At 38.5% G+C, this 12,176-nt stretch overlaps 1 protein-coding gene across 2 annotated transcripts in view; it reads left to right on the top strand.

Moving 5' to 3' along the window:
* Positions 1–12,176, top strand: part of MMS22L (MMS22 like, DNA repair protein) — a 90,980-nt gene that overhangs the window by 56,112 nt on the left and 22,692 nt on the right. For both annotated transcript variants that reach the window (XM_039569025.1, XM_010403754.4), the window contains exon 15: positions 9,714–9,904. In XM_039569025.1, coding sequence (XP_039424959.1) covers positions 9,714–9,904 — 191 coding nt within the window. The remainder of the gene's footprint in view (positions 1–9,713; positions 9,905–12,176) is intronic.

The following is a 12,176-nucleotide window of genomic DNA, read 5'->3' on the forward strand; positions in this document are numbered from 1 at the left end:
ACTTTCATCAAGCAATCAGTGGGAAGTTCTTGCAAGTGTTTGTGTGGGACTATTCATTTGGGTCTCATGATTATGTCATCTGGTTGGCCTGCATCATGGCAAGTCTCACTGAGAATCTGCATGAGAGTCAGAAGGACAGGACAGGCTGTTCATAGCATCTTCCAGGTCTCTCTTCTGTTATAAGTGCATGGGGTAAAGGTCACTGCAGGAATAATGTGGAACAAGAAGTGGTGTAATATAGTAGGGAGAACTGGCTCTGCTTGACACTTCATTTGTGTGTTTTATTTTTTTCTTTCTTAGTTAAACTCTACAGCATTTTCTGTGTGCCCATTTTCCTCTTTAAAGGATATCCACATTTCTTCCTGCAATTTCATGAGTTTTAAAATAACCTCTTTTTTTATTCTTTTGTCTCTGCCAAGTCTGTAGGTGATATCTTGGGAACTTTTACTACCCTTCAGTAGAAGGGCAGGAATATTCAGGCTAGTACCACTTTGGCCTTTGTGTAACTTCTGCTATCCAGTAGAAAAAAAGTAAAGGAGTGTATGTGAATTACGCCTAGATTTTGAGTCTTTTTCACACCAATGTGCTGTTTCCTTCTAAAAGTCCAGAAGGTGAATTCCCAAAGACTATTTAAAGTTTCAAGGCTTAGCTGTGTTCAGAATGCTGCAGCTTGACAAACTAACATCCCTTACTCTGAATGCTTGGTTTGAAAACTTTGAAGAGGATTAGGTCATGGCTGCTTTTGCCAGTTTTAGTGATTCCTTGATGGGGAAAATCATTTCATCAGTGAGAACTTTGCTGATTATATATCATAGCACATTATTGTTTCCATATTGCTGTGGAAAAAATGGTTGTCTTAAAAGCCTGAGACTTTCAGTTCAATTTTATTCTGCGGTACATACTGTTTGCTCTGTTACATTCAAATCTAAATAATTTAGTGATGGACATAAATCTAGCAAATTCCTCTGTATTAGTTTCAGACAAAGAGCCCCATTTCTTGAATTGTATTTCTCTAAAGAACAAGCAGTTAAGCTGTGTATTAAAAAGTATAGGAACTTGGACTTAAAAGTGAATAGTGTATGTTTGCCATTTTTGCGTATTATGGGATCGGTTGCAATGGTTATGTTTGGGGGGGGTATTTGCTTTGTTTTGTTTTTAATATAACTTTGAAGTTGGAAAACTATATATACTGGTCTTGATTTACTTTTAATTTTATGTCAAAATGTAATGTAATCCATTACTTTCAGTTGTGCAGTTGATAGACCGATTTGCAAAAGATGCATGAAACAAACAAAAAACATTCAACAAAAACTGTAAAAAAAATTACTTATGAAAATATTAAAAAAATCATAAGCACTAGATTCCCTATCTGTCTGTATAATTCTTTAATTACTACATCTTGCATCATCTGTTTTAACACCCTCTCAGGTAATGTGAAGAAAATACTACTGCCATACTGCACTATAATGTTGAAAGGGATCTGACACATTTTCTGCTCTCTTCCCTGTGTTTTAGTGAATCAAGCAATGTCTGAGAAATTAAATTTGGCCCTAGTCTCCAGATCACTAGAAGGAAAAAAGTAGTGGTTTAAAGTGGTTAACTTCTTAAAATGTTTATATCTTCAAAGAACTTTATAGTTTCCTGAATAGGTTTAGTTATGAGTAAGTATCATTTTGTTTAAGGCATTTTCTGTTGATATTATTTAACTTGGGAAGGTGACCCCGCGCTAAATTGCAATGTGTAATTTGAATACCCATGGGCTGCCCTTCATCGGTTTGATTGGAAGAGATTATCTGGATTTCTAATATACTTTAATTACTCTGCTTATATAAATTGTCACATTAGAATCTTCTTAACTGTTGAGTCTGTTCTGTCAATGATTCACTAACAACAGGAATATCCTAGGCTCTTCCACTGAGATTTGAAGATTTATACCACCAATGAAAGGACTGGAATGGCTCTATTTAAACCTACTGTATCTTCAGTAGGAAAGAGTATGTGATCTGCTTCTATCCAGGCAGTGATTGATGTGTGATAAATTGAAAGGATCTGTAGCCTTTTTTATTTTGGTAAAAGGTGTTTTTTTCGATTAAGGCAACACAATGCAAAATATGTTTTAAGATATTTGGGGGTAATGTATTCCTGATGTTCATGTGGCAAAAAACCAAACAAACACAGGGTAGGATTTTCAGGTGGAGGAAGGTAGAGTATCTTCTAGCAATGTTAGCTACAGTTTTACAGAGAAGCTGTTGTAACTGAAATCATAGAATGGATCAGGTTGGAAGGGACCACAGTGGGATCATCTGGTCCAACCTCCATGCTCAAGCAGGATCATCCTAGAGCCTATGGCACTGGACTGTGTGCAGGGAGTTCTTGAATATCTCCAGTGAAGGAGACACCACAACCTCTCTGGGCAACCTGATCCAGTGCTCGGTCACTAGTACAATAAGGAAGTTCTTCCTTATATTCAGGTGGAACTTCATGTGTATCAGTTTCTTTCTACAGTGTTGTGGTGATGTTGGCTTCTTTGACCTTTTATTCCTGGGTATCTCTCTGCCTGACAGCTCTGTTCAGATGAGCTTAAAGGTTACCAGCACTTGGAAGAATCCTGCTCTCAAATGGTGTAGGGGTCTTCCAAGATGTAATGGTCTGATGACCTACAGTAACAGGTCCAGCTCACCAGCAGCTCATTTGACACATGCAGCATATGTGTCTTGTACAACAAACCGCTCTTGCCTCCTCTCTGGGATTTTGTTTCCTGTTAACCTACAGAAAATAGAAAGGATTGAATCCAGCGTGTGTCTAGTGGGCCCAGAGATATCTAATTTAGAGTCATGAAAACAGAAATCTGTGTGTTCAGAACCACTGCTGAAGATGTGTGCCTAAGTGCCTTGGGGTTTGGTTTTGTTTTGTTGTTTGTCATTTAAATCACAGGCAGCAGCTGGAATGATTAAATATCTGCTCCCTAGTGGTTAGTATGTAATATTGGGGGAGAAGAATGGCATGGGCTCCATTCCTTGTTCTGGATTTCACATTTTTATCCAGTACCTGAGTTAATGTAGAACCCACAATCAAGAGGAGAGCCTGAGCCCCAAAATAGTATCAAAAGTGGACCCAGGTGCCCTTCACCCTGATGCTGTGATTCATTGGTTGTTACATTAAAAAAAGTGTATTCTGTGTTTGAAAATGCAAGTAGCTACTGCTGCACCTTATACAACCTGCTGCTTTTTTTTTTGGTGTGGATTAGTCATGTTCAGATTTCTGGGCCCCAGTAGACAGAGACTGTGAGTCAGATGCTCAGCTCAAGGCTTTTGTGTAGATCAGTTGCAGGCACCTAGGGAACTTTCTGGTCAAAAGAAGGTGATCTGACTAAGTGAGCAGTTTGGGAATTATTATTCAGGAGTCTGATACCTGTTTGTGCCCTGCTTTTTAACCATTACATCCTTGTATCTCCTTGGATCTCATCCAACATCTAAGACACATCACTTTCTGTATGCTTCATGTTGTGCCTGATGAAGGCATGTTGTAACACTGATATTAATGGTGTTGTACAAGTCTGCTATAAAGAACTTAAGCACCATGGGTGAATTTAAGCATTTGATAAAAGTCCTGCATATTAGAGTTCTGAGAAACATCCCTCTTCCCTTGGTAGCCCTCTCTACCCCATCACACAACTCAGTAATCATCATACACATTCATAACCAGGCATGTTGTTTGGACATCCTTTTTTGAGTAAACATTTAAACACATGGCTTATTAAAGCAAATTAAAATGAAGAGAGAACACTAAAACATCATTTAATAAATACTGAACTGATAGGGGCATGTTGATGTTTGATAATATTGTCATGATTTTTCCAGTTCTGCATATACGCTCTGCTGTACAGCAGTACAGCTCTGTGGTGGTGCTACTGCTATTATTATGGCTTACACAGTGCTGACACTTACATTATAAACTGTGGGATCTTTTTCTGAGTGTTTCTTTTAATGGATGGGAAAATTTATTTTTGGTCTTAATTTTCTCATCTTGCTTAGCTTTTTGAAATGTAGTCTTTAATTCCACAAAGATGGGTGAAAATTCTGTGCACTTTGAGAGTTCCTACTGCAGTCATACCAGTCTCAATATACTGGGTGCTATATAAAGGGTTATAAAAAAGAAATTGTATCCCAGAGAGCTTAGAAACAGATGTAAAAGAAGGCTTGGATGTTTGAATCAGATTTGGGTAGAATTTAGTCACCTTCCTCCATGCATGTCTCACTGAAACAGACTGAATGTGGAAATGTCTGACAGTGTTTAGGTGACTCCGTTTTAAGCACCCAACTTTCCTAGGTACCAAAACGTGTGCCCAGAGGCATTAAGGCTGTTTTCATAGACCTTAGCTGTTTAGCATCCAGCTTAGGCACTTTGAGGCCATAAAGTAGATGTTCTAGCACTTAAAATTCTTGTAAGCATGCTATCAGTGCCCTTACTAAACATGCTGATAACCAGTTCCGTGCGGAGTTCTGCCACTCTGCGCACCTGCATTCATAACTGGGGCCAAGAGAAAGGAGGGTCACCTTTTCACACATTAGCTCAGATGGTCACAATCCTTCGCCAGTGACCAGAAAGCCAGGAGCCTTTACCATGAGATGCCTGAAACCCAAATCTGTGACTTGCCACCACTCTCTATGCTGCACCACCATGCAGCTAGTATGCCATTTCTGTGAATCCAGATCCATTTCTTTTGCATGAATCTGCATTTGTAAGAGAGGTAGGATCATACAGTTTGTTACTTGTATCTTGGCACAGTGCTATGATACTGCATTGAAAGTAGACTTGAACCTATATGCAACAATTTTGGTTTTGCCTTTGTGAGTGTCAGTACTACAGTTCAGACTGAAACTACCTTTTCTTTTTTAATGTTTTAAAAAATCCTGTATAAAAGTATTTGACTCACTCTAAAAACGTGTTTTCCTTCACACTTCGAATATTTTATGGTATTATAAGTGGTTATAATTCAGACAAGTTACATGTATTTAGTGTTAACTGCATGTTTGAAGCACAGACGAAAATTAAATAAATGTCTAGGAACAAATTACTAAGTTGAACAGTGAGTTTGTCAACATGGGAATTGGTATCCATAGGGATCAATGAAATAAGTGCTATAGTTGCAATTTGCTATAACATTTAATTAAATGACATAACAGTCAACTAGTTGAATACTCGTATTGGATTTTCAAAGGAATATGGGGGGCACACGAGGACCTTTCTCAGCTTAATCTTGGATAGACTTAGTTACTGGAAATGTGTGTGGCTTCTGCTGAAACCTTGCTTGCAGTTCAGCATAAATAGTGGTTCTAGTGGTGTGACAGGAAGAAATCAGTACAGGTATTAAAGAAGTATTGGTGTTTTATGGCATTTGAAGAAAGTGAAATTGAATGAGTAGTTTTCAAGTAATTCTGCAATGCTGTTTGCTAAATACTGTTTGGTCACTAAAATCTGAGTCTACCGCTTGTCAGAGACTGGATGTTTCTTGTCTTGAAACACCTTGGAATCCCGCTATCCGTGTCTGGTGGGAGGGGCAGGCTGGGCTTTGCTAAAGGTGAGGCAGTGCCCTGCTCCACCTCCAGCCCCCCCCCAAGCCCTGGTTGAGCTGTCAGTCATGGCATCATGTGGGGACCTGAGCAGAGGATCAATATGGGCCTGGAGCAAGGGCAGAGGAGGCCAGGAAGTTGACAAGGGGACTGGAGCAGCGCCCCCACGAAGACAGGCTGAGCAAGTTGGGGCGGATCAGCCTGGAGAAGGGAAGGTTGCGTGGAGGCTTCATGGCAACCTTCCAGTATCTGAAGGGGCCTTCTGGGAAGCCAGAGAGGGACTCTTCATCAGGAACTGTAGTTATAGGATAAGGAGTAATGGGTACAAACTGAAAGAGGGGAAATTCAGGTTACACGTTAGGAAGAAATTCTTTACTGTGAGGGTGGTGAGACACTGGCAAAGGTTGCCCAGAAAAATTGTGGATGCCCCACAGGTTTTCAAGACCAGGTTGGATGGGGCTTTGAGCAACCTGGTCTAGAAGGAGATGTTCCTGTCCATGGTAGGGGTGTGGGAAATAGGTCATCTTGAATGTCCCTGCCAAGCAAAACAATTCCATGATTCTATAAACTGTGTTGATAATGATATAAAAAGAGGGAGAATGTTTGGAAGGGAAATTTCCGAATTTAAATATTGTGCAAGTTCCATTGATTTGCAAAGGGCACAAAGCACTTACTACATCTCTTTGAATCTGGTTGTGATGGTGCTTTGCTTCCTTTCCCTTTGCCTGAGTTTTTCTGGAAATAACTGATGATTGTAGTTGAAATTCTATGCATCAAAACCATTTTACCATTTTAGAAATACTCATATATCTCTTCCCAATCTCCCTAGTTTTATCCAAGCATATTGGTACTTCAGGTGGTGGTTTTTAATTATTTATTTGTTTCAACATCAAAAGGTCATTCAGGTCCTTCAAAAAGACTTTCTTGAGCTTAATCTTAGATGTACTGGGCAGCTGAGATTTGTAGATGTTGGCTGGCCTGTCTTAGACTGGGAGTCGAGGAGCTGGGAATACTGTCTGTGAAGAAACCAGTATCTGTATTCATAGCCTGTGAGACCCTGAGGGTGGTAGCCCCTGGCAGTGCTGGTAGGAGAGAGGTCTTCTCTCATGTTGGGGAGTTCTGAACCCTTGTAGATCAAATTAAATGACATTGAATTAAGTCTGTATGCTAATATGCATCCAGTGCAGATTACAGACTAGTAGTGACTTCAAAGTTTCCCTTATATAGGCAGGCTGATGAATTTTGTGTTTTACTCTTCTAGCTTGACCTAAAGTTTGGCTCTGTTTTAGTAATGCAGGTTTGCAAGGGCATATTTTATGATTACTATATCTACATCCAGATGAATGGCTGCAGTTCCTTACCCTAGGTGTAGGATATAGAAAATAATCCTGTATGCTACTATTATACCTACACATCCAGCACAATCCTCATTCAAGTAGCACAAGCATTCCCTTCTTTAATAAACCCAGGGTTTATATGATCTGATGGCAAAATGAAAAAAAAACCACATCTCTTTATACAAAAATAGGACATTCATTATTTAAAAGAAGTCAAAACCACACCAAGTTTTTACCAATGCAGTGAGGCAACTGGTGGTTCCAGAATTCTTAACAGAATGGAAAATTAAATGTATAAAGTTTTAGAAATGGAGTGATGTTTGATGGTATGCTTGTCTAGTGTTAGAAAAATGTAGAAACCTGAATAAAAAGTAAAATTGCATTTATTCATATTTTTGTAGAGTTAAAAAGTGTGCTTGTTGGTAGAAGTAGCTGGCTACATCAGCTTCAGGATATATTGATGCCCCATCGATTCCAAGCATTTACCTTATTGCAAGCATTTGTGTAGGTTACTATGAATAAACATAAATACTGATTTGTACGTGTTGCCCTTCCACTGACACGGAGATATATTACCTTACTTTGGAAGTCTGTACACCCTTCTACTTTGCATAGATGGCTAAAGGAGATGCAAGGCACCCGTCTTTGGAGAGGCAATTTAGAGGAGAGAAAAAGGTCTTTGTGCAATTTTACAGCGTAGTTTGGATGTAAGTAGGGCAGAATTTGGTCCCAGAAGTTTTAGTCTCTGCATTATGAGGCATCATGCTTTCCTCTCCTAACAAAATAGAACAGAAAAGCCCTTTGTTTTTACTGTTAAACTTTTTCATTTTGTAATAGGCAAAAATAATTTTTTAATTTGTCTTTAGCCTTGCTTTTACCTTTTCATCATTTGACCTCTAGACCTCACTATTTCTACACCCTTTTCTTTGTCCTTTTTTTAATAAGGGGATGCTCCCAAAGAAGTGCTGCATGACTTTTTATGCTAATCTTGCTTCTATTTCAGTTCATGTTGACTTGGAGAATATGCCTTGTAAATAGGAATACCAACTGACATACTGAATATAATCCTCAGTTTCTAAGCATTGATTGTTTTCACAGCATCCTTAAAGGGTAAGCTGTCTTACTATCCAAATATCATGGCTGGGAAACTGAGGCTAACAAAGGCTGTATGATTTATGTGAAGCCACAGAGGGAATAAGTGCTGGGTTTAGAATTCCTGGCTTCTGTTCCTGTGTTTGGACTCATGCTGTCTCTCAGAGAAATCCTTGATTCCTCCTAATGCTGCATACCTTTCCTTGTCTGTTAAATGTAGCCATTCGAAAAGTATCTGGTACTCAATTCTCTCTGTCTGTCCTATTGAAACTAATGAATGCCTGCAGGCAGGCATAAGGTATCGTTACCTTTGACAGCCAGTATGTTTTATGTTTTAAATTATGTGTTGGGCAGAATTTTTGGATACTAATTTGATATAATGAGATGCGCTTCTAATATCAACTGTAGTACAGGAAGGCCTTGCAGCCAGCCTACTCTTTATTTAAAATTATTCCATTTCAGATGTCCTAATGAGTGCTGTGAGTTGTGTAATTCTTTCATAATTTTCCCCCATTCCCAGAAGGGAACTAGGAGCTGGAGTTTTTTCTATTTTTGTTTTGGTTTATTTAAAATTAGGGTAAGCATAAAATAAAGATCTAGGGAAAGATTTTTGTGAAACAGTTGATATTGTGGGAATGGCAGTTAAGAAAAAAGCATTGTAGTCTAGAAATGTTAGTGTTAAGGCAATTCTCAATGCCTCTGCAGTTTGCCATTATCTTATAAATATCTTGACTCTGACTTTACAGTGCTGTTTATAGAATTTAATAAAGCAAATGTAATAATGCTGCCTGTGCTTTAATGCACAATCTCAATTGGGTTGACCAGAAGATAAATAGGAACAGGAATGATAGTGCGTTCCTACAGATTGTTTTTAATAAGCATGTTATTTAGTTGATCAGCCTGGTACTGTAATGCCTCCTATCCTGCTCTACCAGACAAATTTATTAATGTCCCCCCCCCACCATTTCTCTGAGAACATTGATTCCCTGCAGACATATCTCTATTAAACCTCTAGAAAGTCGCAACTTCCAAATTAGATTAAGTAGCAGGAATGGTACTAGAAGAATCAAAGAAAATTGAGTGCATTATTGAATTCATGCCACATTGTCTGAGGAAGAGATGGGAGTTATGTATAGTGGTAACTTTTGTCTTTACTGTACTAACAAAGCTGTGGGCATTGCTGTCAAACCTAATTGTCTGCAGTGCATCAGGATAAAATGAATCTTTTATCTAAACTCCTACCTAGTGAGATTTTACAAGTGAGAAGTGGATTTCAGAAGGAAGCTTTACAATTGATCAAAATCATTTGCCATTATTTGCTGTACACAACTCTATCCTAAAAATCCTAGTGACAACAATTTTAAAGAAGCACCTGGCTTTGGATTGGAAGCAGACTTGCTTGTCATGCTAGCAGTTGCAAAATGCAGATATTCATTTTAAAGCTGCCAATTTCTCATTTTGATCTGACATATTAAAAAGCATATAATTAATGGTTGACATTAGTAATTAACATTAACTTTATGGTGCTTAATATGCCATCATTCATCCATCAAATAACTGGTATGCATAATGTCTTTGCATAAAGGTTTTAATTGCTCAAAATGATCCTTCAGTTCTCAGGCTCTGTGGTTTAAAGTAGTAGTAAATGCGTTTTAAAAAGATGTGAATTTTTCATTTATTGAACGTAAACATTGTTTTTGTTTCTCCCTAGGAGCGTGCACGAACGTGTAAGCCAGGGACTTCAGCTGGGAAACACAGCCCCAGACGCACAGATTCCATTAGTGGCTAAAGAGCACCACCTTGCTGTTGCCAGTGCTCTCTGGAGAAATTTCTTTCCCTACTTGAAGAGCCAGAGAATGTCACAGACACCGCCTTCCCCTCAGCTTGCTGATGCAGCTGCAGGTTAGCACTGACCCTCCCTGCAACCTGCTGGATTTGGTGCTATTCTCTGCATCACAAACTTTCAAGGAGTTTGTATTTTGGGATATTTCTCCTTCCATTGAGTGATTTACATATGTATAAATGCAAAAAGTGGAATCTGTGCTAAATGTTTTGACACAAAGAAATATTGTAGTGTTGAATTCTTTAATAGAATACAAACACATTGAGAATGCCAAAGGGGTTTGAAGCTATACAAGCCTGACTTCTTTTTCACTACTAGTCACAGATTATAATCAACATACAAGTTTTATACAATATAAATAAGAATACTGTTTATCGCTATATCCAGAATTTACTTGGTTTTGTAGAAGTTTATTGGTGTTGAACTGTTCATAATGGCTGAGATTCAAACTAAATTTTTAAAAATATTTTTCATTTGAAGGCAATTTTTAAGAGGTTGCTTACTTGAGTGTTGCCTATTGCTAAACCCTTATATTCATGGTCATAAAACTATTTCATAATCCATTCTAATTATTTGTCTTGCTTTACACTGAAGGCTTTTAATCTTGAAGTACAACATTCCATATGTGTGTGAGCTCTACATGCAATGAGTCAGCTTTGCAGTGCATAGAAAGACACCCCAGTTTGATCTTTAACATCAGTAGCTAACACTGTATTGTGTAGTTACAATGAAATCTTGTATCCCGTCAACTAAAATTCAGAGGAGTGAAACATAAAATATTTTTTCCCATCATGATATGAATTAGATACAGTTACAAGCTCAGGAGTACTGAGTTGGTAGTAGAAAAGCTAAAAGATCCTTCGTTTGAAGCAGCTCTGTGGTAGTTAGGAGGCAGCATTAATGAAAGGGGCAGTGTGCAACAGTAGTGGTCTCACACCGCTGAAACGTGTGAGAAACAGCAATACAAATCAAAGGAGGAAGTTGTTAATGTCAAAACTTTCATTCATTTCCTACAGTGACATAGCTTTTTTATTTTATATTAGCACTGTGAAGTAGCAAGAGCAGCAAGCTATTATAAACTCCTCTGAGAAGGAGGGGAGTGCAGTTGTGACCTGCTTTATAGAGATGTGTTAGGTAGCACTACAGAGATAGGCAAACCTTTCCCACGCTGCTTGAGCTTCTCGCCTTAAGGTTGCAGCCCAGAGGAGAGAGAGAGCAGCTGTCACAGCTCTCCTGCTCCCCCTGCCAGGCAAACAGCCTGGGCCTCACAGCACTGTTCTATCTCCCATTTCTCCCCAACTTCTGTTATGGCTGATGCTGCAGAAACGAGGTGACAATCTGGAAGAAGGCTGGCACAAATTGTTTCCTCAGCTAAGGCAGAGTGGGGACTCTGTATGACCTTCTTGTTTATTCTGAGGCACGTAAGGAAGTGGGAAGTCACTCATGGCTTAAGATAGTCTGTCCCTGTACTGTTAATGAAAACAATTTCATTGTTGTTTCTGAAAATTAGCCTTTCCTGTCTAATTCAAAGTCAGCTGATCAATGCACGCAGGTTTATATTTATTTTAATATTATGTTTAACTTGAATTGGAGAGTTTGGGAACTAATGAGCCCCTTTTTCATTGCCGTCCAATGAGGGCAGTTTTCCTGACTCATTTGGTGCTTCTCATTTCCTATAACCTAATAACTGCCCAGCATTTAAAATTACATTTAATTTCTGAGTTTTAATGCACTTGTCATTTGCAATATTAAGAATGCATTATATTTTTTTATTCTAGTAGTGTTGGATACTACAGATTCAACAGTAGACCTAACAGAAACAGATTATGCTTCATTAACAAAATTCTGCACAAAGTACTGCCCCTGTTTCTAGATCTGCAGCTGTTGTTTGGTGATCCTTTTCAAGAGTAAATTCTTCTGTAGTGCTTTATTTATATGGTAACTTTTGATCCAGGAAAGTCTTCTAAAAATAGAAAGGTACCAGCTTTTACTGAGTGAATTCTTTCCAGATACAGTTTTTCACTGTGAGAAGTGTGTAGAAACAACAAAACAAATAAATAAAACTCAACCCAGTAAAGCACAGTAATGCTTAAGTGTACAGGGCAAGATAGAGTGGATGGAAGTAAGAAAGTGAAGTCAAGAAGACAAAAAGGCAGGTTTTAAGACATGTTTTGTATTGCAGAGGGGGTAAAACTATGCCTTCAGGATTTATAAACTGTGGTTTTGTGAATCTATTTAAAATTGCATTCGTTAGGATCCATTTTTCCTCCTTTGCTGCCTGTGTGTCTTGATGACTTACAAACTGCTTGGGATAGAGGCTACATTTTTAAT

The sequence above is a fragment of the Corvus cornix genome, chromosome 3 (genome assembly GCF_000738735.6).
Source record: "Corvus cornix cornix isolate S_Up_H32 chromosome 3, ASM73873v5, whole genome shotgun sequence".
In the NCBI taxonomy this organism is placed as follows: Eukaryota; Metazoa; Chordata; class Aves; order Passeriformes; family Corvidae; genus Corvus; species Corvus cornix.